The 24,985-nt window shown below is 49.9% G+C and overlaps 14 protein-coding genes and 1 non-coding gene across 15 annotated transcripts; 5 read left to right on the forward strand and 10 right to left on the reverse strand.

Moving 5' to 3' along the window:
- Positions 1 to 294: 294 nt before the first annotated feature.
- On the forward strand, positions 295 to 1,419 carry MRPL3 (mitochondrial 54S ribosomal protein mL44; the record flags this gene model as incomplete). Its single annotated transcript, XM_002553020.1, has 1 exon — positions 295 to 1,419. One exon carries the CDS (start codon positions 295 to 297, stop codon positions 1,417 to 1,419), a length of 1,125 nt encoding a protein of 374 aa, XP_002553066.1.
- A 166-nt stretch (positions 1,420 to 1,585) lies between these two features.
- Positions 1,586 to 2,347, forward strand: CSI1 (Csi1p; the record flags this gene model as incomplete). Its single annotated transcript, XM_002553021.1, has 1 exon — positions 1,586 to 2,347. One exon carries the CDS (start codon positions 1,586 to 1,588, stop codon positions 2,345 to 2,347), a length of 762 nt encoding a protein of 253 aa, XP_002553067.1.
- A 2-nt stretch (positions 2,348 to 2,349) lies between these two features.
- On the reverse strand, positions 2,350 to 3,504 carry PEX12 (ubiquitin-protein ligase peroxin 12; the record flags this gene model as incomplete). Its single annotated transcript, XM_002553022.1, has 1 exon — positions 2,350 to 3,504. The coding sequence occupies one exon, from the start codon at positions 3,502 to 3,504 to the stop codon at positions 2,350 to 2,352; it is 1,155 nt and encodes a 384-aa protein (XP_002553068.1).
- Positions 3,505 to 3,701: 197 nt separating this feature from the next.
- KLTH0D08206r lies at positions 3,702 to 3,773 on the reverse strand. The gene has a single exon. It is a non-coding gene; the product is annotated as a tRNA-Gln (tRNA).
- A 2,738-nt stretch (positions 3,774 to 6,511) lies between these two features.
- Positions 6,512 to 7,591, reverse strand: FBA1 (fructose-bisphosphate aldolase FBA1; the record flags this gene model as incomplete). The annotated part of the gene is made up of 1 exon (XM_002553023.1): positions 6,512 to 7,591. One exon carries the CDS (start codon positions 7,589 to 7,591, stop codon positions 6,512 to 6,514), a length of 1,080 nt encoding a protein of 359 aa, XP_002553069.1.
- A 633-nt stretch (positions 7,592 to 8,224) lies between these two features.
- On the reverse strand, positions 8,225 to 9,916 carry KLTH0D08272g (alpha-keto acid decarboxylase family protein; the record flags this gene model as incomplete). Its single annotated transcript, XM_002553024.1, has 1 exon — positions 8,225 to 9,916. One exon carries the CDS (start codon positions 9,914 to 9,916, stop codon positions 8,225 to 8,227), a length of 1,692 nt encoding a protein of 563 aa, XP_002553070.1.
- Positions 9,917 to 10,756: 840 nt separating this feature from the next.
- Positions 10,757 to 12,202, forward strand: KLTH0D08294g (putative methyltransferase; the record flags this gene model as incomplete). Its single annotated transcript, XM_002553025.1, has 1 exon — positions 10,757 to 12,202. The coding sequence occupies one exon, from the start codon at positions 10,757 to 10,759 to the stop codon at positions 12,200 to 12,202; it is 1,446 nt and encodes a 481-aa protein (XP_002553071.1).
- Positions 12,203 to 12,270: 68 nt separating this feature from the next.
- On the reverse strand, positions 12,271 to 13,461 carry MPE1 (cleavage polyadenylation factor subunit MPE1; the record flags this gene model as incomplete). Its single annotated transcript, XM_002553026.1, has 1 exon — positions 12,271 to 13,461. The coding sequence occupies one exon, from the start codon at positions 13,459 to 13,461 to the stop codon at positions 12,271 to 12,273; it is 1,191 nt and encodes a 396-aa protein (XP_002553072.1).
- A 127-nt stretch (positions 13,462 to 13,588) lies between these two features.
- TOA2 (transcription initiation factor IIA subunit gamma) lies at positions 13,589 to 13,936 on the forward strand (the record flags this gene model as incomplete). The annotated part of the gene is made up of 1 exon (XM_002553027.1): positions 13,589 to 13,936. The coding sequence occupies one exon, from the start codon at positions 13,589 to 13,591 to the stop codon at positions 13,934 to 13,936; it is 348 nt and encodes a 115-aa protein (XP_002553073.1).
- A 133-nt stretch (positions 13,937 to 14,069) lies between these two features.
- On the forward strand, positions 14,070 to 15,158 carry TAP42 (Tap42p; the record flags this gene model as incomplete). The annotated part of the gene is made up of 1 exon (XM_002553028.1): positions 14,070 to 15,158. One exon carries the CDS (start codon positions 14,070 to 14,072, stop codon positions 15,156 to 15,158), a length of 1,089 nt encoding a protein of 362 aa, XP_002553074.1.
- A 57-nt stretch (positions 15,159 to 15,215) lies between these two features.
- On the reverse strand, positions 15,216 to 18,284 carry NUP120 (Nup120p; the record flags this gene model as incomplete). The annotated part of the gene is made up of 1 exon (XM_002553029.1): positions 15,216 to 18,284. The coding sequence occupies one exon, from the start codon at positions 18,282 to 18,284 to the stop codon at positions 15,216 to 15,218; it is 3,069 nt and encodes a 1,022-aa protein (XP_002553075.1).
- A 416-nt stretch (positions 18,285 to 18,700) lies between these two features.
- On the reverse strand, positions 18,701 to 20,509 carry FAR8 (Far8p; the record flags this gene model as incomplete). Its single annotated transcript, XM_002553030.1, has 1 exon — positions 18,701 to 20,509. The coding sequence occupies one exon, from the start codon at positions 20,507 to 20,509 to the stop codon at positions 18,701 to 18,703; it is 1,809 nt and encodes a 602-aa protein (XP_002553076.1).
- Positions 20,510 to 20,689: 180 nt separating this feature from the next.
- Positions 20,690 to 21,193, reverse strand: TMA19 (Tma19p; the record flags this gene model as incomplete). Its single annotated transcript, XM_002553031.1, has 1 exon — positions 20,690 to 21,193. One exon carries the CDS (start codon positions 21,191 to 21,193, stop codon positions 20,690 to 20,692), a length of 504 nt encoding a protein of 167 aa, XP_002553077.1.
- A 210-nt stretch (positions 21,194 to 21,403) lies between these two features.
- On the reverse strand, positions 21,404 to 22,201 carry OAR1 (3-oxoacyl-[acyl-carrier-protein] reductase (NADPH); the record flags this gene model as incomplete). Its single annotated transcript, XM_002553032.1, has 1 exon — positions 21,404 to 22,201. The coding sequence occupies one exon, from the start codon at positions 22,199 to 22,201 to the stop codon at positions 21,404 to 21,406; it is 798 nt and encodes a 265-aa protein (XP_002553078.1).
- Positions 22,202 to 22,583: 382 nt separating this feature from the next.
- Positions 22,584 to 24,785, reverse strand: DEF1 (DNA damage-responsive RNA polymerase-degradation factor DEF1; the record flags this gene model as incomplete). The annotated part of the gene is made up of 1 exon (XM_002553033.1): positions 22,584 to 24,785. The coding sequence occupies one exon, from the start codon at positions 24,783 to 24,785 to the stop codon at positions 22,584 to 22,586; it is 2,202 nt and encodes a 733-aa protein (XP_002553079.1).
- Positions 24,786 to 24,985: the final 200 nt, after the last annotated feature.

The following is a 24,985-nucleotide window of genomic DNA, read 5'->3' on the forward strand; positions in this document are numbered from 1 at the left end:
GCCACGTTGCTGCCAGAAACAGGCACTATGATAACCGGGCAGCGCCCGCGCCTTTCTTGGGTCGGATTGTAGCCTTGTCACGGCTATCGACAATTAAATTAAATGTTTTCATAACTAAGTACTAATGCAAACGTCAGTTCTTTCAAGCAGTGATCTTCTATCCTGTTCTTGGCCAAAAAAAATTTTCAGAATTCAAGGCCTCGTCCCAAGTGTAACGAAGGCTAATACTAGGAAACGCCGCTTGACAGTTCTTAAAACTCACTTCCAGGGCCCTTTGGTTTCACAGTTCTGTTGATGTCCCAGCAGCTTCTTCTATCAGGCCGATTGGCGCGGAGCCTGCACGTTGTGGCGAGGTCCAAGAGGGTTTGGTTGAGAGGCTTTCCCGCGCCGCAGAGGTCCATACACTTAAGCCCCAGACAGCGCCAGCAGCAGGTCAAACTCGAAACGCCTGAGCTGAACAAATACAGAGAATACTATAAAAGGCTTCAGGCGGCCGTTAACGACGTCCCCGAGGAGCTGGCGTCCAAGTCTCCCTCTTTGGTCACACTCCATAGAAGGTTGAATTTACCGGAATCGTTCCAGCTATCCACATTGGCGAGATGCCTGACGTGTCGCTCGTCGCGGCTTCCGTCGGATCTGAACGTGCCCTCCTCAGGCGCGGCCTTCACAAGTAGTGTTCCAACCAGCAACTTCTACGACAACCACGGCCTAAACATATTCGGTAAGAACTTGCTGACCTACCATGTCACGCGACAGACGATGGCGAAGTACCCTCGCCTGCCCACCGTGGTGCTTAATGCTGCGGTGGACGCATATATCTCTCAGAGCGTGCTTGCCAGCGTCGGGAGGTCCTGGGGTATTGAGCTCGAGAACAGCTCGGTGCTTGATAGGTACCTCAGGGAGGAGCCTATCCAAGTCTCTTTAGGCAAACTAAGATTTTTCAACAACGCCTTGAAAAGAGAGGACGGCGTGGAACTCATCACAAGCCACAACTTTTCAGAGGACGCCGCATACGCGCTAGCAGTGAGAAGTGTGATTGGCGCTCTCTGGGCGTACACGCACGAAACCGACCCTACATTCGCATTTAGATTCATTGATGACCACATCTTGTCCCGGAAGCTCGATGTGACTCGGATCTTCCAGTTCGAGCAGCCCGCGAGAGAGCTGGCGGTGTTGTGTCGTCGCGAGAATCTGTCCCCACCTGTCTCCAAGCTACTGGCCGAGTCTGGTAGGCTGTCAAAGGCGCCTGTGTTTATTGTGGGCGTATTCTCGGGAGCGGAGAAGCTCGGTGAAGGGTTCGGTTCCTCTCTGAAAGAAGCCAAGGCTAGAGCTGCCACTGACGCGTTGATGAAGTGGTACTGCTACGAGCCTGTCCAGGGTCAAGCTCCGGTGATCGACCCAGGTGCGGTCATTGTGTAACGAGAGGCACTAGCATTTTTGAGTGCGGGAAGCTTACCTTAACAGCCTCTTTACTCACCATCATGTATATATATGTGTATATCTTATATCCCAAACGGTCATTTTCTGCTTTGCAGTGTATCTTACATATTTAAATGCGAAAGAGGTACTGAGAAGGGGCGAGAGAATGGATGTAAATCTCGGGTTGGGGGTTATCGTAGACGCTAACCACTTGAAGGAGACGCTTCTCGCCACTGGAGGGTATCCTACGCAGCCGCTGTGTCTTCTGTTGTTTGGAGGAATTTCGGGTTCTCGAGTTGATTTACAGAGAAGCTTGGAGCTTCCCCTGATACGCAGTGAAAAAGAGGACAGGCTTGTGTTCAGCGAAACGGCGCTACGAGATCGAGTTCACCTTGTGGAGTCGGTAGAGCCGGAATTGCGGCTCCTGGGGGTACTGTTCATCACCAATGACTTGGGGGACGTCGAGGCCATAATTGATGAGCTGCGGCGGTTGGCAAAGGGGCTTCAATATTTCTTCACATACGACACTTGTGGGACAAGGCTAACATTGAAATGCTATCGAAGTCGGGGTCAGGCCCGCATGGAAGAGGTACCGTTCCAGCTGTCAAGCAGCGACAGCGTGCTCGCGGCTGTGGAGGCACTGAGCCCGAATGTGGGGAAGCAGTACGACCAGGACGAGTTTGAGGAGCAGACTTCATTCAACAGGAAGCTGCTTGAAAGGGTAGAGGCGATGATAGAATACATGGAAGGCGGGCGCGTCTCGGATCAGGCACTGCGAGAGATGTTTCTACTCACGTCGCTTCTGAAAAAAGGCTCCACCCAAGACATCGAAGAGGCCTTGCTTCACAAAGAAGTTGAGCTTCAATCTCTGGACGTGATATGTAGCCAGTGGGAGACTGCGCAGTCCATCCGAGGATTCATTAAATAGTTTTACAGAAGTAGTTTTCTAACGCCTTTTATGGACCAGTGGCCGGAGTCCTTGTCGTACTGGCACCCCAGTAGCTGACTTCCCGTCACAGGGCACTTGCCCTCATGCTGCGGCAGGTAGTCGAGGATGCAAGGGTAGCAGAAGACGTAGCCTGTTCCGATGACCGCGGGGTTGCGGATGGGACCGTTGCAGATGCGGCAGGTCCCTTCCGTATTCTTTTCGAACCGGCCGGGCGGTGGGGGAATATCCTTGTCGATATTGTTCAATCTGCGCTGAATCTCGCCGGATAGGTCTTGCGACGACCACCATTGGAACACCCTTAGTAGAAATATGAAAGCAGGGAGCATTTGCGAAACAGAAAGCTTCAGCAGATTCTTGATCTTCGAGAAGGAAGCCCTACAAAGGAAGAGTAGTGCAGATCTGTTGAGCCTTTGGGGCCTCGAACGCACCGCCTGGCCCGGGGCAGTGCTGCTACGATCGTTGCGGCTGTAGTCGTACTTGGACAGCCGCGTGTATTGTATGTTAAGTATGAGGTCAAGCAGCGATGTTGAACCGGTCCTGCCAGAGAGGAAGTAGAGCTTCACTGCGAGGTTTAAAACAAACAGGAGCTTTTTGAGAAGAGGATAAAATCGAAGGTAAAGGGTCCGGAGAGACTCGCGCACACGTTGGCCCATCTCCTGGGCGGGGGGGTGCTGAAGCAGCGAGCGTGCGAGTAGCTTAGAGTGGAGCAAGTCCAACTTCAGAGCCACGTAGGGTGCCAGCACCTTTTCGCACAAGACTGCGCGCCTCTGGAAACGCGTAAGACGCATGGGGATCTCGACTGGCGGGTTCGACTGCAGGGTCCGTAGCAAGACCGCATCTGACGCATTTATTCGTTTGAGCCCATAAAACACTTCTATGAACGTTGCGTCCCAGGTTTTTAGGTAGTACGATTCCAGCGTCAGCTTTGCTGCTAGAACGAACCACTCGTCGAACCAGTTGCTGAAGCGAATGGTGAGCTTGTTTGGGTTCCGAGCCACCAAGTTTGCCACGATGTAGCGCACAGAGGGCGTGAGGAGTTCGTCTATTTCATCGGCAGACAGGACCTCGAACAAAGTGGGGAAGATCGACGAAGCAATCGACGACGACGCCGCCGGCAGATTCGAATAAAAGTCCATTGTTCTTGTCAAGGTTTGATTAGAAGGAACTATTTTCTGTCGCGAGAAACGTCATATGCAAGACCCCGAGTCAACGATGTATGAGCTTGGAATGGTGAAACCTGGTACTTGCACTGGAAATTGATTGGCGTGGGATGCACTGGGAGAAGGGGACATGGGCATAGCATAGTCAGGCTCGTCCGGATCAGCAAAAATAAAGGTCCTACCCGGATTCGAACCGGGGTTGTTCGGATCAGAACCGAAAGTGATAACCACTACACTATAGAACCATCTATTTCTTGTACGCCCTGGACTCAGTTTGCCATTAAATAGGATGGTATGGTTCACAATTAGTGTCGCGAAGCAATTATGTTACAAGGAAGTTCTGAGACACGGAAAGAACTACACCGGTAGGGAGCGCCCGAGATAATGAGACTTGCTATGAGCATCCAGATCTATAACTATAATTACTACTAGGCTTCAGGCCTTAGATGAGATTAAGTAGAGGGAAGAGGAACAAGAATCTTTGGGAAGAATAATCATAATCATGTCGAGCCCACGAACTGCCAACCCTATATAGTCCGGAGCTTCATAATAAGATACGACAGTTTGAAGCACGTTATGGAGTCGCGGTATAAGCGATTATCTTCCTACGTGTTCCGAGGTGATTTGGTTCGATCCTATTCGTTTACCTAGCTAACACAATGTAGGTCCCTTCATCTCTGGTAGCCCGTGCTTGTCACTCGGCAGTACTACCCATGTGTGTCTGCCAGTGTTATGCTGCCACAACGTTCGCACGTGTGGCCACTAATGCGCTTGTGGTCTTACGTGGAAGCCTCAATCTTTCGGCCGGGGATTTTCTGCAGCTTCTTGGGCTGTGACGGCTTCACAACCAGATTACATTTTTGGTTCCAGCAACGCGTACGCGTCCGCTGATACCCTACGGAACATGCTCTGCAAAGCTTGTCCAAGACTCTCTTTTTCCAAGGTAAAGGGCTCCAGCTCGAAGTCGTGGTGCATTTGCAGGAAAGGCAGCGCTCTTCGTACTCGCCATTTCCTTCTCTTGTTATCTCTGTGATGTTTCTCGAGCTCCCAGTCGTGAGTTGCAAGTCGGTAATGAAAGAGTCTCCACTCTCATTAGAAATCACACTGTACACCTCAGCTTTCTCACCTTCTGAAACCTTAAACTTCATTCTGGCTGGTTTTAATACGCGCGATCTGTGCTCTTCACCTTGGTGCTCATCAAAGTAACTGTCCGGCGCGCTCTTTGTGTAGCAGGTGAAAAACGAAGTGACATCGTTTGAAACTAAGGGCTCGGAGACTTCAGTTAGGTTCTCTTCGCATTTTGGGTCTGGAGTTCCGTAATGCTTGCTATAACTGCCTGCTTCAGGATCTGAAATGTTAGCAACTAAAGTGGTGTCTTGCTCGTATGACATAGAAGTGTCAGCAGTAAATTGACAGGCCCTTTTGTTAGAATAATCCACTGCATCTTCTTCGAGTTCCCTTCTATGCCCATCCGCCTCGCTGTCCTCGCTGTCCTCCGCAAACTCTTCCCGGTCTCTTTCCCTAGGATACTGAATCGGATGGTTTCTCTTTCTCTCGGCTGCACACCGATTAAGGATCGACAACAAAGTCTGGCGGTTTGAGCCCCCAAAAATGTCAAACGTCCATAGGTCACTATCGTTCAGCCCCGGTGGGCCAATCCGAGCGGCCTTGAAGTAAACTGTCACATTCAGCCCAAGAGAGCGCGTAATCGAATAGATGCCGTCGCGAATTGGAAGATATGCAGATGGTACCTTGGCACGTATAGACCCGTGCTGGGCCCGAGTGCACCCGTCAGAGTCGATCAATCCAGCAAGGAACGCTTCACGCACGATAATCTGCTCCGTATCCATAAACTTGGGCACACCGGTAACCATCGCCTATCCAGAATCCCAGCAGCCAAGCCATTCCTTCGAGCTCCTTCAACGTGACGTCCCTCTGGAACTTTTCCTTCAGCCATGGCAGCATTACAGGCCGCTCAAATGATAACGGGGAAACTACCAACGTCGATGAAGCCAGCACATCCTTGTTCAGATGCCTTAGATCTCCTACCTCGCACTTCCACTTGATGATCTTATCAGGATAAGGCCCCGTGCATTCCTCGATGTACTGATCCACAGCTTCCTCATCGCATGGGAGAGGAAACGTCTTTCCAGTCGCTTGGATAATGTTGATAACTCGGCCGTCAGGAGTTCTAGAAGGACGAGGCTGGTTGACTGCCACATTTCTAATGCATTCTCGTGACTTGTTGTAATCCTTTACCACCTGTGTAGTTAGAATTAGCAGTTCCTGGCGCCTCGTACACGTAAACTCAACCAGCCCCCAAGGCGGAGTGCGTGTCGGGTCGCGTAAGTGCGCGTAGTGTCCGGAGGCCTGAGTTACATAAAGGGTGTCAGCCGTAGCTCTGGGCACAGCGGCGACTTCACAGGGCTCCCCGTTAAGCGACATGAGCTTGTCACCTACTTTGATGTCCTCAACGCAAACCCACTCACCCGTAAGGGCAAGAAGCCTTGTGCCTTTCAGGAATCCCCCAGAAAAATCGTGTTTTTGGCCAGACATCACTCGCTTGCTTACTATCATGACACTAAGCAAGCGCCATTCTCCAACGCGAGCCCTCACTCAAATATGCGCCCCCCGGACCTCTCTGTGTGTCATTTTAAAACGCCTGTAAACCAACCTTGGTGCACATGCGAAACGTGTCAGAGCTTACTGTTTGATGCACAAGAAAGAGAACTCGACTTTGTAGTTTGATACCCACTTTAAATCGGCGCGGGCTGCCACTCGTGTGCTTATCTCAGCCAATTTAACCAACATGAAATTAAATATCCGTCGACAGTGACATACACTCTTGCTTAAACGCCCACTCGGAAGCGCTTTATATAGAGCCCTCACGGGCGCTCAACCCATCCTCTTAATGCAATAGCATCAATATTCAATATATAACGTTACTTAAACATAAACTCGTTTCAATTTCGAAGAAATCAGCTTACAATTGCTTCTGAGTGTTGAAAACGCCCAAAGCCTCGGTGATTCTCTCGGACATGGTCTTCTCACCCTCTCTAACCCAGACTCTTGGGTCGTACTTCTTCTTGTTAGGCTTGTCAGCGCCTTCAGGGTTTCCGACAGGGGTCATGAGGTAGTCCTTGTTCTTCAGGACGTAGTCTCTGATACCCTTCAAGTAGGCGAACTGACAGTCAGTGTCGAGGTTGACCTTGACGACACCGTGGCCGATGGCGGTCTTGAAGTCCTCGTTGGAAGAACCGGAACCACCGTGGAAGACCAAGTATAGAGGCTTCTCCTCGGTCTTGACCTGACCGTGGGCGTACTTCTGGAAGTCACCTAGGATCTCTGGTCTCAACTGGACGTTACCTGGGGCGTAGACACCGTGGACGTTACCGAAGGCAGCGGCAATGGAGAAGTTTGGAGAGATAGGAGCAAGAGCCTTGTGGACGGCGAAGACGGTCTCTGGCTTGGTGTAGAGGTCCTCACGGCTGACGTGCTCGTTGTTGACACCGTCTTCCTCACCACCGGTGATACCGATCTCCATCTCTAGCCATTGGCCCATCTTGGCCATTCTGGTGAAGTACTTGACACAAGAAGCGATGTTCTCGTCGTCGGACTCCTCGGACAAGTCGATCATGTGAGAGGAGAACAATGGCTCACCGTGCAGCTTGAAGTAAGCCTCGTCGGCCTCGAGCATACCGTCGAACCATGGGAGCAACTTCTTGGCACAGTGGTCAGAGTGCAAGACGACTGGGATGCCGTAAGCTGGGGCAATGGATCTGATGTAGTGGGCAGCGGCGATGGAACCTCTGATGGCGGCGTTCTGGCCGTCGTTAGAGATACCCTTACCGGCGAAGTAGGCAGCACCACCGTTGGAAGTCTGCAAGATGATTGGAGAACCGTTGTCTCTGGCGGCCTCCAAGGCAGCGACGGCGGTGGAGGAGGAGGTAACGTTGATGGCTGGGATAGCGAACTTGTGCTCCTTCGCGTAGTCGAACAAGGCACGGACATCGTCGCCGACGATGACACCGGTCTTTCTGGTTAGAACGTCTTGGGCACCCATTGTAGTATGTAGATTGATTGGAGTGGTTGATTAGAGGTGGTAAGAGAAGAAGGCTGAGAAGACTATATACAGGGAGCGAGATGCGGGTTTATATAGTTGAGAGTGGACGGCGCGCTTTGCTCTGAAAATGGGTCGACCGGACGCGGCGAGGCGAGAATTAGCACGCAGAACATGGTTTGATGGCCTGCGGCTCCTCTCGTGATGGGTTGCGTCGACGGAGCGATAGTGGAGCAGAAAAAAAAAACGGGCGGTGGAGGGATGCAGGAGGATAGGTGTTCGCGGTGGGCTCGCGAGCTGGCTTCTGAGAGCTTCTGGGCGAGGACGGAAGCGCAGGAAGCTGGGGGAAGCTGGAGGAAGCCGGCGAAGGCAAGCGTTTTTTTTTAATTTGGTAATTTTTTTTGGCGAGCGTGGGAGCGATGGCGTCACAGTGGGAAGGCAATCGTGTGACGCGAGATCCGGAAGCGACCAAAAGAAAGCCTCATGACGTGCGAGAATGACGTTCTGAGCACGTGATTGATAGGCGGGAGAGGTACGCGCACGTGAGCGGCTGCGATTGAGGTCGGCGGCTATTCGAAAAGAAAAGCGTAAATGTAAACAGAGATTATATCGGGGTATGCATAGAAGCTTTTCGCACTAGTTCTGGGCGTTCGTCGCGGCGGTGAGCTGGGCTTGGCGGACCAGCGAGGAGGGCGCATCCATGACCTCGAGCATGACCTCCACCAGGCGGATGCGAGAGTTGCGGTTGAAGGCCGGATCGTTCGTGAGCGCGTCCCACTCTCCCGTGGTAGCCACACGCACGGCCTCGTAATCTGTGGCGCCAAAGGTGGGAAGTAGCCGGAGATGATGCCAGTTCTGGATCTCGTTGTACTGGGCCGTGGGCCCGTGGATCAGCTTCTCGATAGTGTAGCCGTCGTTGTTGGGCACAAAGAGGTAAGGACGTAGACCCCACCGGACCATGGAGGAAATCTCCTGGACGGTGAGCTGTAGGGAGCCGTCGCCGATAAAGAGAATGACGCGCTTGTTTTTGTCGAGCTCCTCTGCGGCCATGGCGGCGCCCAGGGTGGCGCCTGTGGTGAAGCCGATGGACCCCCACAGGACCTGGGATATGCCGTAGGTGTTGTTGGGGAAGCGAGTCTGGTTGATGCCGAAGGCAGAGGTGCCAGTCTCGGTGACGACAACGTCGCCCTCACGCAGAAACTCGCCGATCTGGGTCCAGAGCCACTCCTGGGTCAGCGGGGTGTCGCGAGGCGTGGGCGCGTTCCGGGCGGGCCTCGTGGGCACGGGCCGTGGGCTGTAGTGCTGGATAGCGGCAGGGATACGCTGAATCAGCTTCTGCAGCACAAACTTCATGCCCACGCGCGGGAAGATGGCGTTACGGACCTTGGTATGGTCGGAGTGAAACTCGACGACGTTGCGGGTGCCGTAGGAGTAGGAGAAGGAGCCCGTGTTAAAGTCCGAGAGCAGGGCACCCAGCGAGAGGATGAGATCTGCAGCCTCCACGGCGCTCTTGACGTCGGGCGAAGACAGTGTACCGACATAGACGCCACCGAAGCGTGGGTGTTTCTCGGGAACGGAGCCCTTGCCCATGGGCGTGACGAAGCAGGGGAACTGCGTAGCGTCGGTGAGCTGCCAGGCCTCTTTCTTGGCGTCGTGGCGCGAGCAGCACGCGTCCGCGAGGATGATGGGGTTCTGCGCCTTCTGGACAAGGGCGAGCACCTGAGTGAGCACCTCCTCCTCGGTGTCCTCGTCGTTGGGCTCGAGCGAGAGGTCAATGGGCGTGTCGAGTAGGCGGCGATCAACCATCTGGTTGACTATGTTTGCCGGCAGCCCCAGGTATACGGGGCGCTGCGTCACGTAGGTGGTTCGGATGCAGCGGTCGATCTCCTGCGGCGCGGTGGCCAGGTCCGTGACCATGGCGGTGGTCTGCGAAATGTTGGCCGACATGCGGTGGAAGACCGCGAAGTCGCCATCGCCGAGTGTGTGGTGTAGCAGCTGCTGCTTGGCCTGCGATGCGAGCGAGGGAACGCCCACAACGTGCAGCACGCCTACGTGCTCAGCGTATGAGCCCACGACACCATTGAGTGCCGATAGTTCGCCGACCCCAAACGTGGTAATTAGACATGCAATGCCCTTGAGCCGTGCGTATCCGTCAGCCGCGTACGCGGCGTTCAGTTCGTTTGTGTTGCCGGCCCAGCGCATGCCCTCGACCTCGTAGATCTCGTCCAGCAGCCTCAGGTTGAAGTCTCCGGGCAAGCCAAAAATAGTGAAACATTCCACTTGTCTTAGCCTCTCGAACAAGTAGCGGCCTAGGGTGATTGATGACATGTGTGTGTGTGCGTGTGTGTGTGTATCGCTGCTAATGTCGATCCAGAAACTGCAGGCATTGTGGCCCGCATTTATACAGAGCCAAGCACTAGTTTTGCCGCTCTTACTGTAGCTGTCAAGCTCCCTCGGACATCCACTTTGTTCTCATGTCATGGGCGTGTGCTGTTTCGTGCTGTCATAACCAGTGAATAACGACGCCGTGATGCCCTCCGCTGTCGCTGATCCGCTACTCGCATTCTGTCCCGTAAACGCATACAAATTTCAAATTCAGAATATGCGCATAGCGGGTCTTATGCAGGTAGCAAGATCGCAGTGGGGCTTCCGTCCTGTTTCCCACGTGCTAGATCCCTCTTGATCACGGGATGTTGAGTAACTTCCACAATAGCCGCGCAGGTTGTGTTCGCTTGCAGGTCTAACGAGAACTGCATTAGAATCTGTAGATATTAAGGAAGCTGAAAGTATGCAAATCGGTGTGGTCCGGCGCTTCTTCTCTTTTTTTGGACGCAACGCTATGGGCTCGAGCTGAAATTAATGTTTTGCAAGTCTATCTCGAACTTCAACACCATTATAATAACTACAAAATGTAAACACTTCTAATTTTTCAAGTTTTGGTGAATAAAAGGCGAGATGCCCAACCGCCCATCCAAACTCCTGTCTGGGAGATTGCACGCTTGAGGGAAAACTTGTGGCTCCGTCGCCAGTGGAAAGTGGTTCCCACACGTACAAAATAGTTCGTACTCAGTGATCATCTCGAGCTTTTTTAGGTCACATGACAGTGGTCCACGCATATATCTATGTACGGAGGGTACCTCAGATCAACGGCGTAGGTCCCTCTTACGAATGTTGTCCCCGCCCTATTTTGCACCATCCAGTACTTGCCAACACCACGGCTTCCTCGCAGTAATGTCCCTGCCCCAGACTTTCAAAAACAACGACAAAGGCACCTTTGGCCAGTTCACCGCGACCAGTAGATGGCCCACCATCATTAGCAACGCTATCGACGACCTGCAAGCAGAACTGGATACTCTCGAAGGTGGCTCCCAGCACTTCCACGACGGTCAAAAGATCCAGCAGAGCCTCGTAGAGCTACGTAAAGAGGTGGAGACCGACCAGGCCATCCGCCCCTTCACCGCAGGCGAAATCAAGACTGCGGACGTTCCAGGATCCTTCAACGAGCACATCGCATCGGTCGCGCAAACGTGGCACACGGGCGGCTGGCTGTTCTGCGAAGTGTACCTCTACCGGCGCATCAACGTGCTTTTCCGCTCCTACGCCTCCTGGCGCGAGTTTGACATATTCAACCGTGTGAAGCAGTCCACCTTCCAAAGCTCTATGGTCGGCGTCGTCGAACTCGCCGTTCGCTACCAAAAGCTCCAGTCGCAATTGGAGTCTGCAGACTCAGAAGCCATTGAGCTCCTTTTCAAAGAGTTTGTCGAAATCTCGCTGTGGGGGAACGCCACCGATCTGTCTCTACTGACCAACGCGACCTTGGAGGACATCAAGTCCCTACAAGGCGAGCAGGCAAGAAAGGCATCTGAATCCAAGATCCTGATCAACGACACCGCCAAGGCTTGGAAGCAGCTGCAGTCTTCGGAGCACAAGCGCGTGGACTTTGTCCTGGACAACTCAGGCTTCGAGGTCTACGCCGACCTGATGCTGGCCCTCTTCCTTCTAGACACCGGCATTGTCAAAGAATGCATTTTTCACGCCAAGGACATCCCCTACATGGTCAGCGACTGCATGATCAAGGACTTCGAGTTGCTCCTGCGAGACATGGAGTCGCCTGACTTCTTTGACCTGAAGCAGCTGCAGCACGACGAACAGCCCGGCCGCGAATCTCTCGCTTTCCTGGTCAAGACTCTCAGAGACCACATCCAAAGCGGTTGCATTAGCTTCGTGCAGGACTCTTTCTGGACAACAGATCTGGACTATACCCACATCGACCCATCCGAGACCAAATACCATGGAGCTGAGATCCACAAGTCTCTGCTGGACAGCGCGCTCGTTATTTTTAAAGGTGACTTGAATTATAGAAAGCTCACTGGCGACAGAAAGTGGCCCAGGACTACAAAGTGGGAGACCGCTATTGGATCCCTGGCCTCCAACGGCCTCAAAACTTTGAGTTTGAGAACTTGCAAAGCGGATGTAGTCGTTGGACTTCCTTCCGGCGTCGACGAGAAACTGTGTTCCGAGTGGGAATCATCGAACAAGAAGGGAGAACCCGGGTCCTGGTGGAGTTCCAGCGGCAAATACGCCGTGATTTGTTTCTGCGATGGCCAAAACTGAATTTCCTCTTTAAGAAACAGCTATATACATATACGCTTCACATCTATGCACATATGCCTTCTCCCGATCTATTGCTTGGTAGGATTCATGTTTGGCAAGAAAGGCATTGGAAACATGGGAAATGGCATACCAAAGGGTGGCACAGGCATTGCGAGCTTCGGTTTCTTTGCGTCTCTCCCGTCCGCATCTGCATCTTTCCGTTTGACGCTATTCTCACTCAAAAACGCCTCAACTTGCTTCTCCTTCTCTTCATCCACTACCAGCGTGTCCAGAAGCGTCTCCTCAGCACCGCAGCCTGGACACACAAAGTCGTGCTCAACCAGCAAATCTTCCAGCGCTTGTCGCGAGAATGTTTTGTTACAACACTTGCTTGTCTTCACGGGTGCTTTCAACAGCCCGCCAGTAATCGGGCATTTAAGGTCCTCCGATAAATTCGCAAAGTGGTCTTTTGCCCATATTGCGTCGGCGTGGTTCATGACACGGGATTGTTGTTTCCTCTGGTAGTCCTCCCACGAGTGCTGGTCCGCCACTTGGACGACGAAACTGCCGTCATCTGTAACCATGATTTTACGCTGTGCCATTTCCTCCGGGGTCATTGTGGAGGGATCTATTTCTACCGATTTTAGGAACTTCTTGGGGATACCAGTTGTCCGCCGTATGCGCTTGCCCTCAAAATTGGGGTCTGAGTTTGTAGGACAGTTTTTGATCCAGTGGTCTTTACCACCACACCTGTAACACATGTATCCGGGTGGTGGGGGCCCTTCATCTTGCCCCGCTGCCGCGCCTGTCTTGTGGAAGATTGGCGTTGCGGAAGACATCTCCTGTTGAGTTTGCTGCCACTGGTTCTCCTGGTTCGCAAACATACTAGCGATAGCATCCTCTTCACTCATTCCCTTAGTATTAAGTGCAGCGCTCACTGCCGGCGACGCATGGCTCGTCGCTTTCATTACTCGAGGTTTTCCTGTGATGTACCTAGTCGCGTTGCCTAAAGACGTCCGACCGTTTAGCCCACTAACCTTGATCGCGGGAGACCTCCGTACTTCAACATTAGATGACCTAGGGATCACATACGAGTCGTCCTCCAGCTCCTCGCCGGTATCAGGGTTGTAAAGCCTTAGTTGGAAATCCGTGCCATCGCCTAATCGGTTCTCTTGTATAATCTCTCGCTTGAGGTCGAACACTGTAATACCTGTACCATCAAACAGAATCCGAGACGTGCCTTTCTGGGAGCGGAACTTATAGAATATTGTACTTGACATTCCCTGTGTTTCTAGCTTAGACCTTCGCCCGTGAATTGTCAGTTTTTAATATCAAGTCAATAAACTTAACTTTGAACATCACTGCAGTTTGAAAACTGTAAATACACACATAAAGAGAGCCTCAAGAATGAGCGCTTCTGGTTACTACGAACTATACCGTAGAAGTACGGTCGGTGCTACTTTGGTAGATGCTCTCGATACGCTTATAAGCGATGGAAGAATCGAGGCATCGCTAGCGATGCGGGTTCTGGACACCTTCGACAGGGTAGTGGCAGAGACTCTCAAGGACAAGACACAAAGCAAACTGACCTTTAAGGGTCATCTAGACACTTACAGGTTCTGTGACGATGTCTGGACCTTTATCATAAAAGACTGTAACGTCAAGCTTGACCAAACAGAGGATATCCAAGGAAACACAGTGGTGGTGGACAAGCTACGTATAGTTGCATGTAACTCAAAGAAAACTGGAGAGTAGCCACTGGAGCGGTTATATTACCTATGTATAATGAAATAAAAAGGGATCAACATTTCAAGGCAAAAGCCTTATTATCTGATTTTAACTTCTTAACACACTCCTGAAAAAACACTTAAAGCGCACTGTGCATCATATGTCCTCCGTGAAAGATGTATTCCAGCAGCTGGTAAGCCAGGTTGACTCGCAGATCGACTCAAGTCCACTGAGACAAGACTCCAAGGAGTTCCAGGAGCGCCTGACAGAGATTATTGGTGCATTTTTGGAGCTGAAATCCACTGTGTTTTCAAAACTTGCACTCTTTAGCGACAATGAGACGCTGGAAGACCTAAGCACCGCATCTATGCCATTATTAGCTATCGATTTCTACCTAGGCAAGCTTGTTTCCAGAAAGCAAGCGGCTCAGTTGCAGGATACCAGAGACCGCAATGTCTTAAAGCTCAAATTCCTGCGAAAGGCGGTCCAGTTGTATATGCAATTCCTGATGTCCTTGCGGAATTACGAGCTTCTTGATAAAGCCACAGAGCTCAAGCTGGACCATCTTGAGGACGCTGATGAACCAAAGTTAGAAAGCCTTTACGTGCAGCCTAGCAGCGACAAGGATTTGTCGGGCGCACAGCTAAAGAGGCAGCAAAAAATTGAAGCCTACCAGCAGTCAAAGCAACTAGAAGCACAAATCAAGGCATTGGAGCTTAAAAGTAGCTCCGACTCTAATAACGACGAGGATTTGCGTGATCTGCAAAAGTATCAACTTATACAAACCGCATACAAAGCCCTCAACGAAATAGAGCAAAACCTCTACGAAATAGAACTACTGTCAAACTTCATAACTAGTCCGCCTCCCTCAAAATGTATTAAGGGTGTTACTCAGGAAGATAGCGACAGCTCTCGTACAGCGTACACGGACAGGGTAGAGAGCCTGAATCAGCCCCTGGTCTCGAAGACAGGAAAAGTTCTGCGCAACTTCACTCTCGTGAACAAAAAGAGCCAAATCAAAGATAAGGTGTTTGGTTACGGCCAGTACGCCCCTACTATGTCTGTTGAAGAGTTTCTCGAAAAAGAGTTGCAAAGTGGCCGCGTTTTACAAGGCGGAGAACAAGACGAGCCTCAACCAAATGAGGATGACGAGGAGTGGCAAGACCGCGAAACCTACAAAGCTAGGGAGTGGGACGCATTTAAGGAGGCGAACCCCAAAGGGAGCGGAAACACTTTGAATCGTGGCTGATACAAGCCAAATTAAAACTATAGGCAAAAATACACACAATAGATTCGTACCAGTCACCTACAATGCATTCAATTCCATTCTCACATCACGAAGTGTTACCGGGTTACCTCCCGCGAGGATCCAGCGGTCTCCGTCTGAATTGAAGCTGCTCAAAATGTTGATAATCAGTAACAAACATTTTTTCTTTATGTCCACGCTCTCCCCATGTATAACATAATGGTAAAGTATTTCTGCTGCCGCTCTATCATGGTCGTTTATCAGCCTAAAGCTGTAGAGCCTCTTGTAGGTTTCCCAACTTGTTTTAGAGACCTCTTCCAAAAGAATTTCATCTAGAATTTTGTAGTCGTCAACTGGCAGAAAGGCTCCCGATGAATCCCTACATAGTGTCAAAAGCTTCGCAAAAAAAGCTTCTCTATGCTGCAAGCTTGTCAGAATTTGTTTATAGTAAGCTGCTCTAACATCTCCTGGTAGCGTTTCGAAGCTGCATCTCAAAACGTCCAAAATTTCCTCATAATTGGAGAATACGATAAGAGTCTTCAAATATTGAACCAGCTGAGCCTTCTTAAAATTTAGTGGTTCTTCTGCTTCTCGTTGCTCACTGGAGAGCTTGATTGATTTTTTGACGCACTTAAGCGCATATTCAAAGCTGTTTGCCACAGAAAACAATTTTGACAAATTAAAGTAGTACGCCGAATGCTTGTAAGGTAGTTTGAAAGAACCTATCACGTCTCTCCACAGATGTCCATCCTTCTGAAGCGGCATGTATAAGCGATCAGGGAACTCCAAAGGTAATGTTTCTGGGTAGGGGTGTTTTTGCAAAAATTCAAAGGAAAGATCGTACATCCCGCACATGAAGTAGCTGAGCCCCAGCATGAATTCGTGTGCAACATTGGAGTGGATGTAGAATCTTTGCTGAACCACTCTCAAATAGGAGTTGCAAAGCTTGGGGCTCTTTGTTCCTGACATAACAAACTTATCAAAACTTTCAATGAAAAGCGGATTAGGTGAAACAGGCATACTGTATATTTCATTCAAAACTATTGTAGACGACATGGACCAGTCTGAATACGTTTTTATTTTGTAACCATTACCAAACTTGCTGGTCCTTGCGAAGACCTCAGACGCCAACAGGTCCTTGTCAAGTTGATACAGACTAATCCACAGGCACTGCTTGTAATGTAGGGAGAGTAGCGTCTTAATCTGAGGCTGAAAAATGGAGTAATCAAAATCCATGAATGCGAAAATTAACAGAGCTTTTAGCACCAAGTTGTTTTGGACTAATATAGCCTGATGCGTGCTCTCTAGAAGTGCCACGTTGACCAGCTTGTTAGGGATTATCGAGTCTATGAGAGGCTCCTCATTTCCCTCCTTCTGTAAATGGTTATCAATGAATATATTAAGAATCTTGATAACATCTAGCCGACTCAGTTCTTCGAACAGTTTCCTTAAGTTTGCCATGTGGAAATTACCATCCAAGTGTCGAGTATATATCTCTGTGAGCTTGTCCTTAATCGGTATCTCGGAAGGAAAGCTAGAAGTCACCATATCAAGAAAAGCTTCAGAAACCTCGAATAAGACTTGACTTGAGAGCGTTGATGCAAAACCTTCAATCGTCCGAAGATAATCTCCAAGGTCATCCTTACTGGACTGCTCTTCATTGAGATTGTAAAAAATGCTTTCAAGTCTAGAATTGGTCTTGTAGAGCGCATGTGAATATAGTGAGAGGGAATTGACCATTATGATCTCACCATGGTAAAGTGTCAGTGACGAGGGCTCATCATTACGCTTTTTTAGGTCCTTCAGAACTGACTCTAAGTTTAGCAGGTATTCATGATTGTACGGAGATTCTGGGGACAGTAAGATCCCGCTTTCGCTTAATGTGCTCTGAGCGCGCTTATAAAGCGCAGGTGTGTAGTGCGATTTCAGGTTCATTAACGCACGGTCAGTGTCGCCGTTCGTCAACAGACTGAGGTCTGCTCGGAGGTCCATTAAAGACTGATTGACTGCCTCCAGCCACTGGTGCTGTTGCAAGTCCTCCGAGATAAGATTTAAAACCTGCAGCTTCGTAACACTATTGCTTCTCCACAAAACAACAAGGTTCATATAACCCGAGAAGCAGTTTGAGTCAAGGGGTTTAGTCAATTTCATGTCAACTAGTGACCATATTGACGATGAAGACAAGTTGCTGGAATAAGTAGGCCCGGGGTTGAGTGCTATGTGGCCCTGGGCATCTAGTCTGAGATCCCATAATTGAAAGATGCCGTTATCAAAGGGTAGAAAAATCGCTAGTTTGTCTTCATAAAGCGACATAAACTGGCCAATAGTCTCATATACTTTATTTTGATGCTTCTCGTTGACCGCTAAGTCTTTTTCAAAGACTGCTGTCTGATGCTTCAAGTCCCAAACTCTCAGTTTGCAGTTCTGGGTGAGGGTTAACAAGTAGCGGTCACGGTATACTATGCAGCTAGCGACATTGAAGTTTTGAGACGGGTTTCGTCTCAGAAAGAACATTTTCGTAAGGCTTTGCAGATAACTGTTGTCATTGAAAAGGACAGGGGTCACTTCATGCTCACCGCGCTCGTTCTTTGACTTTGTCAAGCCAAGCAGTCCACCATCTTCCAAGAAAATGATTGTGGAACTGGCTGAAACAGAGTATGCATATAAGGGCCGCCTTACTGTAAAATCGTAGGGGTTTAGCACTGTAAACCAATTCTCCGGAGTCTCGGCCGCCCCATCCAGGATACAATTAAGCGGGAAGTACAACACTAAGTACAGTCCATCGCGTAAGATAAGCTCGAGCACCAGCTCACCGTCAATCTCACGAATTGTGAAAGTGTGGTACATGTTTAACATGTGCTCTGGCAATTGTATAACAATAGTTTTGCCTGCAATTGCAGCGCTAAGAGAGTACAGGGATAAAACAGAATACTCGTGCGAAAACTGATAGCAGATATATTCGTCATTGAGCAACCTTATGGTATTCGAATAATCACTGAAAGTATTTCTGAGATCCACTGCTGGTGAGCTTGAATTGAGAGATAGGTTGACTACACTCCCATTTCCTTTCTCACTTTTGAAGTCCTGTAAATTGGCATCGACCTTGGAAAAGTACGATACCGAGGCCATCTTTTTGATGGAGCTGGAGGGCGCCTTTTAACTATATATCCCGTATTGATCTTCAAGGTCGACTTATTTGGCAACATAAATTTTTCAACATACTTTCAAACGGCGAAAGTGGTTGAAAGGTAAAGATCTATGACAATCCGGTCTCAAAGGGCGCTCCCAAGACCCTTTAGCTGGGAAGCAACCTATACTGCGGCATATTGCGAATATAGACTCAAGACCCGTGCTTGAAAAAGGCAAAATATGACAAAATTGGCAGGTACTTGAAGTAATTAAACATCTTACGAAACAGTACCACTAAAACGCCGCCGATGACACGCGTAGGAAAGCTTACGCATATTTCGGCACGTAATGAATAATATGCTGGGTGCTGAGGATGCTATAGTGTGAAATAAAAAAGAGTACGCTTTTAATGTTAGTCACCCGCACTCTTCCATCCTTTCCAATCTAATTATGCCATCATCTCCACCTGAGACAATAACCGCTGCTGAATCAATTTCAGTCATATCAATAATAACTCCTTTGGATGTTGTTTGCCTGACTTCGCTCATCACCTCTTTTTCTGTTGTGTTGGAAGCGTTCGCTTTAGTATCATCCTCATCTTCATACTCGGCTTCTTCGTCATAATGGTTATATGTTTTTACGACATCTTGAAAGTTGTTTATGTTCCTCATCTCGATCAAGCCATCATCATAAGCAAATATCACGTAGTCTTTGGGAGACCGGAATATAGCACTGGTGGGAGTCATAGTAAGCTGCTTCGACAGCACGATTTTCTTTCTGTCGAAAGAGTAAACGGCCACAAACCTACCTAACTGGATAAGGAGCTTGGAACTTTGCTTGTTCAGCAAGAGTTTCTTACAGCCATCGTTGCTGGTATCAGCGGAATCTGTTTGTTTCGACACTGCTTCCTGTAAGCTGATCCTTTGTAAAATATCACCCCCGAATGTATATATAACAAGCTCATAGGGGTCTTCCTTGAAAAGGATTAGCGACTTTTCAGTCATGCCCAGAATAGAGTCCACAACCTTACCAGTACCTTCCACTTTGTGCCTGCTACCAATATTAATAGCCTTCCCAGTTACAACAACTTCCCAGATGTGGACGACGTCCAAGCAGGTTAGCACTAACCAACCGTTTTTGAAGTCAATACTGCCAATGTCAGAAAAGCTAACGTCGGAGCTACCGCCGAAAACATCAAGCGATAAATGAGGCGCACTTTCTGTCGTGAGCCATACTTTAAGACCAAAATTGTCCACTGTGAAAAAGGTTTGGTTATCTAACCAGTACAGTCCTAACACTATTGGCGCAAGACCGTGAAAGCTTTTCGTGAGCTTGTCATTGCAGTTTAAATTGGGTTCGATCAGCCAATGTTTCATGAGCCCATCACGAGCATACGAAAGCAGATTATGGTGAGATATTATCAGTTTTTCAAGTCCTGCAAGATGATATCTGAGCCGCTTGCAGCGTAAAACATGGTTTGGGGCAATGCTTCCAGATTTGCTAGAAAACAGAGATGAAGCTCTGGGACGGGTCGTCGCACTATCGTCCGGCACAATCGTATCCACCTCAGAGTTCTGGTCGGACGTGTTACCATCAAGCACGCCGGATACATGTTCGCTTTGGCTGCCTATTGACCGCGCCTGTAACCCAACATCTGGCGTGAATGACTCTACTGGTGCTTGTCTAATGGATTGAGTTGACACGTTATCATAATCTTGCTGAGGCGGCTGACGCTGATGCTGGCTTTGACGCTGTGTTTGTGATTTCGCCTGCTGCTGTCTCTGCAATTGTTGGTGCTGATGCTGATTGAGCGGAAGGTTCAAGTTCATAGCTTCCAGGCCATGCACAACATCCGCTGAATCCCCTAGTTCATGTAATTGCTCTGTGACGTTAGGGCTTCGCAGAAGATATATGATCTCCTTAACATTTTCTTGCACAGCGAGCTTAGATTTCAAAAGTAGCGGTTCTTGGATTGCTAAATCGCTGGTTAGACCACTTTGGTCTGCGGTATCCGAAGAGCTCTTTTGTTTCGCCAACTCGTATCGAAGTGTGCGGTTCTCACCTTCGAGCTGCGCAATGCGGGTTTTCATCTCACTCCTCTCCAGCTCCCAACCAATTCTGTCCCGCTCGTTCCTCGTGAATTCTGTTTGCAAATAATGCATAACCCCAGGCAGGGTGTACATAGGCGACGTAGGTATCGGGTTCATCCCGACTGAACCTTCCATTGACACTGCTCTTTGTTGTGGAACCCAACAACGGTTATGTAGTTTTCCAATTACAAGTAGCAGCAGGGCCTTTGTAATAAATGCACACTTCACACGAAGACAAACTCGGTTCGCTTCGCTTTAGATGATTAAAAAGCTTCTAGATACACATCTCATTATACAGTTCGACCAATCAGACACTTAGATCTTCTCCTCAGAGACACCGTGCTTCCAGATGGCAACGAAAGGAGTGGTACCGTCCTCACGGTAATTCAACAGAACCAGCATTCCATCTGGATCCATAGACTCACCGGTGAAGAATTCCCAGTCCTTGAAGGAGCCCACAACCTTCTTGACGTAGACCATAGCACCCTTCTCGAAGGTAGCGACCTCGTCAGGGTTGGTCTCCTGCAGCTTGTTCTTAATGGACTTCATGTAGCCCTTGATGTAGGTCAAGAAGGACTTCTTGTCGAAGGCAGTCTGCTGCAGACGGAAAGAGTGGACAACGTTGTTGACGACCTCAGAACCGTCCTCAACGTCATCATCACCACCCTCAGTAGATGGGTTGGCACCAATGTCGATGTTGTCACCACCGACCTTGACCATGTCACAGTCAGCTTCGTAGATGACACCGTCAACCAACTTGACATCGTAGGCGTCAGACAACAGCTCGTCACCGGAAATAATGTCCTTGTAGATAATCATCTTAACACTGCTTGGATTAGAAGTTTTCCCAACACTTCATAAACGGAACGCTCGCTAGCTCCACGACACCACATCGCTTGTGCTTTATATACTGCTGGAAAATTTTTTTATATCACATGAAAAAGAAAACTGGCCAACCAATTCAATGCGGTATGGCGATGAGCATGTGCTGAGGTAATACACGGGCCCGGCTGGTGCAGCTGGTAAAGGCTAAGTATCGCTGTCATACAGCTTCCACACTTGAGATGCAATTTGCTGCGGACTTTGGGCAGGGAATTGGCTGAAAGTAGACTCTAGACGCACTTTTGCGTCCTCTTCGAGTGTCTGTACCATGTCTGTTTGCGCCACAAGTGAAGGCGACAAACAATGCACGCGTATTCCTGCTCGTGCAAGCTCCGCAGATAGCGTGCGAGAGAATTGTGCCAAGGCAGCTTTCGAGGCACTGTAGAGGGCCGTGCCGGGCAAGGCTGACGTCGCAGGGTCCCCCAGAATTGAAGATATGTTCACAATGCAAGGCGGGCGCGACAGGTGTTTCCTAGAGCGCAGCATTCTCTTGGCGGCCATATTGCAGAGGCTAACGGCGCTTAAATAGTTAATGTTGGTGATCCTCTGGATTTCCGATGCATCACAACGTAAAGCAGGCGAGGCCTGAGTGACGCCAGCGCAGTTGACCAAGAGGGCAAGCTCGGAGGATGGCGGAAGGTCCAATAGAGGCCAGGCGCCGTCGCTGCAACGATACGCGCGGGCGCCCGGTACGCTAGAAAAATGGAACCCGTCAAATCTGCCTTGCTGCGTCCATTGAGGCCACTGCGCTAGATCGACGACAAGTCCCCGGTGCCACTGAAGCTCACGGCATATTACTGGAAGGTCCGCTGTCATCGGTCCAAAGCTTTCCTTTCGGGAGCCCACCATCAGGCAACTCAGGCCTTCTGCCGAAAGCTTGTCCACGATCGCGCGACCGATCCCACGCGTTGCCCCTGTTATTAGTGCCACCGGAGTTCTGGGCATGCTATGTCTCTAAAGCGTCCTTGGAAGAGTCAAAATGTGTGCTCTCGCTGCAGGCGCTTGTACAAAAGCCGCGATTCTGTTGAAGTGCACTTCGCACTTCGCTCCTCGGTGAACGTCGCGACCTCAAGCCCCAGAGACGGCGACAATCGAAAAGTTAGATGTAAAAAGAGTGATTACTCAAGTAATCAGCAATAGAACCAGATTTCTTATATTGGGTGCTTGCGTTTAAAAATATTGCAAAACGAAAGCACGACGCTGCTCTACAACCTTGCTTTATCCTGTCTAGATATACTAATGAAATGTTATTATTGATTTTTAATTTTATTTACACATGAAGACTCCCACAGTTAGGTCTTGGCCTACGCGTTCCAGCTCTTCACCCTTAGTAAAAGCCCCTAGTGGCTTGTGAGGAGAAGTCGTAGCCTGAGTAGCCGTATGGAACACCACCCTGTTGAGCGGCAGCGGCAGCGGCAGCAGCTTGTTGTTGTTGTTGCTGCTGCTGGAATTGATAGTATTGCTGCAGCTGGGCTTGTTGTTGAGCGTTAGTCTGAGCTTGACCCTGGCTGCCCGAGCCCTGAGCTTGACCCTGAGAGGCAGTGGCTTGACCCTGCTGAGCGCTTTGCTGAGCTTCCTCACCCTGCTGTGATTGTGAAGATGGCGTTTGACCTCCCTGCTGAGGCTGGTACTGGTTCATGTAGTTGTAGGCTTTAGGCACCTGGTAAGGGTACTGGCCTGCCATGCCATATTGAGGTTGCCCGTATGGGAACGATTGTTGGTAAAAGTGGTAATAAGGCATGAAAGATCCACCATAAGGTTGTTGTTGTTGCTGCTGCTGCAGTTGAACCTGAGCAGCCATAGGCGATGCAGCGCCTAGGTCTCTGCCAGTGCTGGCATAACCAGGAGGCACGCCATATTGGCCAGACTGCGATTGTTGAGTGGATGCAGTCTGTGGTTGGGACCCGTTCTGGCTTTGGGGTGCGTACTGCTGACCATAGCCAGCTGGGTAGGATTGGCTGTCAAACATTCCAGGGTAAGAATAACCTGGGAATTGGTTTTGGTACATATAGTACTGTTGCTGAGCAGCGGCAGCGGCGGCGGCAGCGTTCTGCTGCTGCAAAGTTTGAGGTGTCTGCTGTGGAGTTTGAGAACCGTACTGTTGAGGTTGTGCTTGGTAGAATGACTGTGCTTGTTGTGATTGTGCCTGCTGAGCTTGAGATTGTTTGTCTTCGCTGTAAGCAGTTGGCTGTTGCTGTTGTTGCTGGGCTTGCTGCTGCTGCTGTGGCTGTTGTTGCTGCTGTGGCTGTTGCTGCTGGGCGACAGGAGAATAAGTGCCTTGCTCAGGCTGAGCTGGGGCAGCTTTCTCTTCCGAACTAGCAGCTTCTGGCTCTGCTGGTACCACAGGTGCGGCAGGTTCTGCAGTTTCTTCCTGTTGAGCTGATGCCTCTTCGCTTTCCTGCGAAACTTCCTCGGGAACCACGGTAACCTCGACCTGCTCCACAACTTCTTCAGGCGTTTGCTCCACCTGCTCAATAACTTGTTCAATGACCTTCTCGGCGGCTTCTGGCTCCTCAGTAGAAATTTGGGCAGCCTCTCTCTTCAAGTCCTCTAGCTCCTCTAGAGGTTCAGATTTCTTAACGCTTGGTTTCGTTTTTGGCTTGACAATCGCTGCCCAGGTCATCTTCTTGGGTTTTTCTAAATCCTCAGTAGCCGGAGTCGAGGTTGAAGAGACACTTTCAGCGCTCTTGTTGTCCGATTGTGGCTGTGACTTTGACTGTGACTGTGACTGTGGTTCTGCTTCTTGCTGTGGAGATGGCGCCGTGGATTCATGCTGAGCTTGTTGGGGAGATTGTTGTTCCTGCTGCTGCTCTTCGGCTTTCTTGGCCTGAGCAGACTGCTTGGCAGCTTTTTTGTCTGAAGCCATAGCTGCCCACGAAGTAGAGGAAGCGGTCTTAGCTGCCGATACGGCAGTCTTCAAATGGTCAGGTTGAACGGCAGAGGCGTTAGCAGAAGCGGCGGAAGCGGCAGACGTAGCTGGTACCCGTGACGCACCAGACGCGCGCTCTCTCCTAGCATTGCCCGACCCATTGGGCCCGGAGGCGGCCGCGTTATTGGAGCTCTTCTTGTGAGACCTGGAGCTGGAATCTCTTTCCCTGCTACTGAACTTCGAGGACTTACTCTGGTGGTGATTATGCGAAGTCTGTGCGCTATGCGAATGATCCCCGTCGTGAGAGGGCGATATGTGCGTGTGGTTATTATGATGCGATTGTGAAGAGGGTTGTGTGGCCTGCTGTGCTGCTAGTTGTGCCTGCTGTTGCTGCTGCTGCTGTTGTTGTTGCTCTCTTTGCCTTTCCTTCTTGGAGGGCTTTTTGACCTCGTCCCACTTCGTTGCGGCACCCGAGGTGATCTTGTCAATTATTGTTTCGAGGTCTTCATATTCTTGCACTAGGTCGATCAAGTCATCGTTCGTCCAGTCGGGGAACAGTTCTGTGAGTGTTTCCAATTTAAACTTTAGCTCGGGATCCAGTTTTTTATGCGTGCTGTGCGGCTGCTTGCTGCTATTAGACTTTCTAGATTGTGTGGACATTGTGCTTTGTTGTACTGTGATATGCAGTTCTGGGGCTCAAGGCGCTGAAACAAAGTTTGATTTTGCAATTGGCTCGGTTTCGGCAATGAGGCCCTGGAAAGCTTTGGTTAGTAGGACTCGCTGTGTGTTAGATAGAGAACTTTACTCTAATCCAAGTTCATTGGGTGGCAAATTTTTCTCCAGCTGGGGCCAAAATAGAG

The sequence above is a fragment of the Lachancea thermotolerans genome, assembly GCF_000142805.1.
Source record: "Lachancea thermotolerans CBS 6340 chromosome D complete sequence".
Taxonomy (NCBI): domain Eukaryota; kingdom Fungi; phylum Ascomycota; class Saccharomycetes; order Saccharomycetales; family Saccharomycetaceae; genus Lachancea; species Lachancea thermotolerans.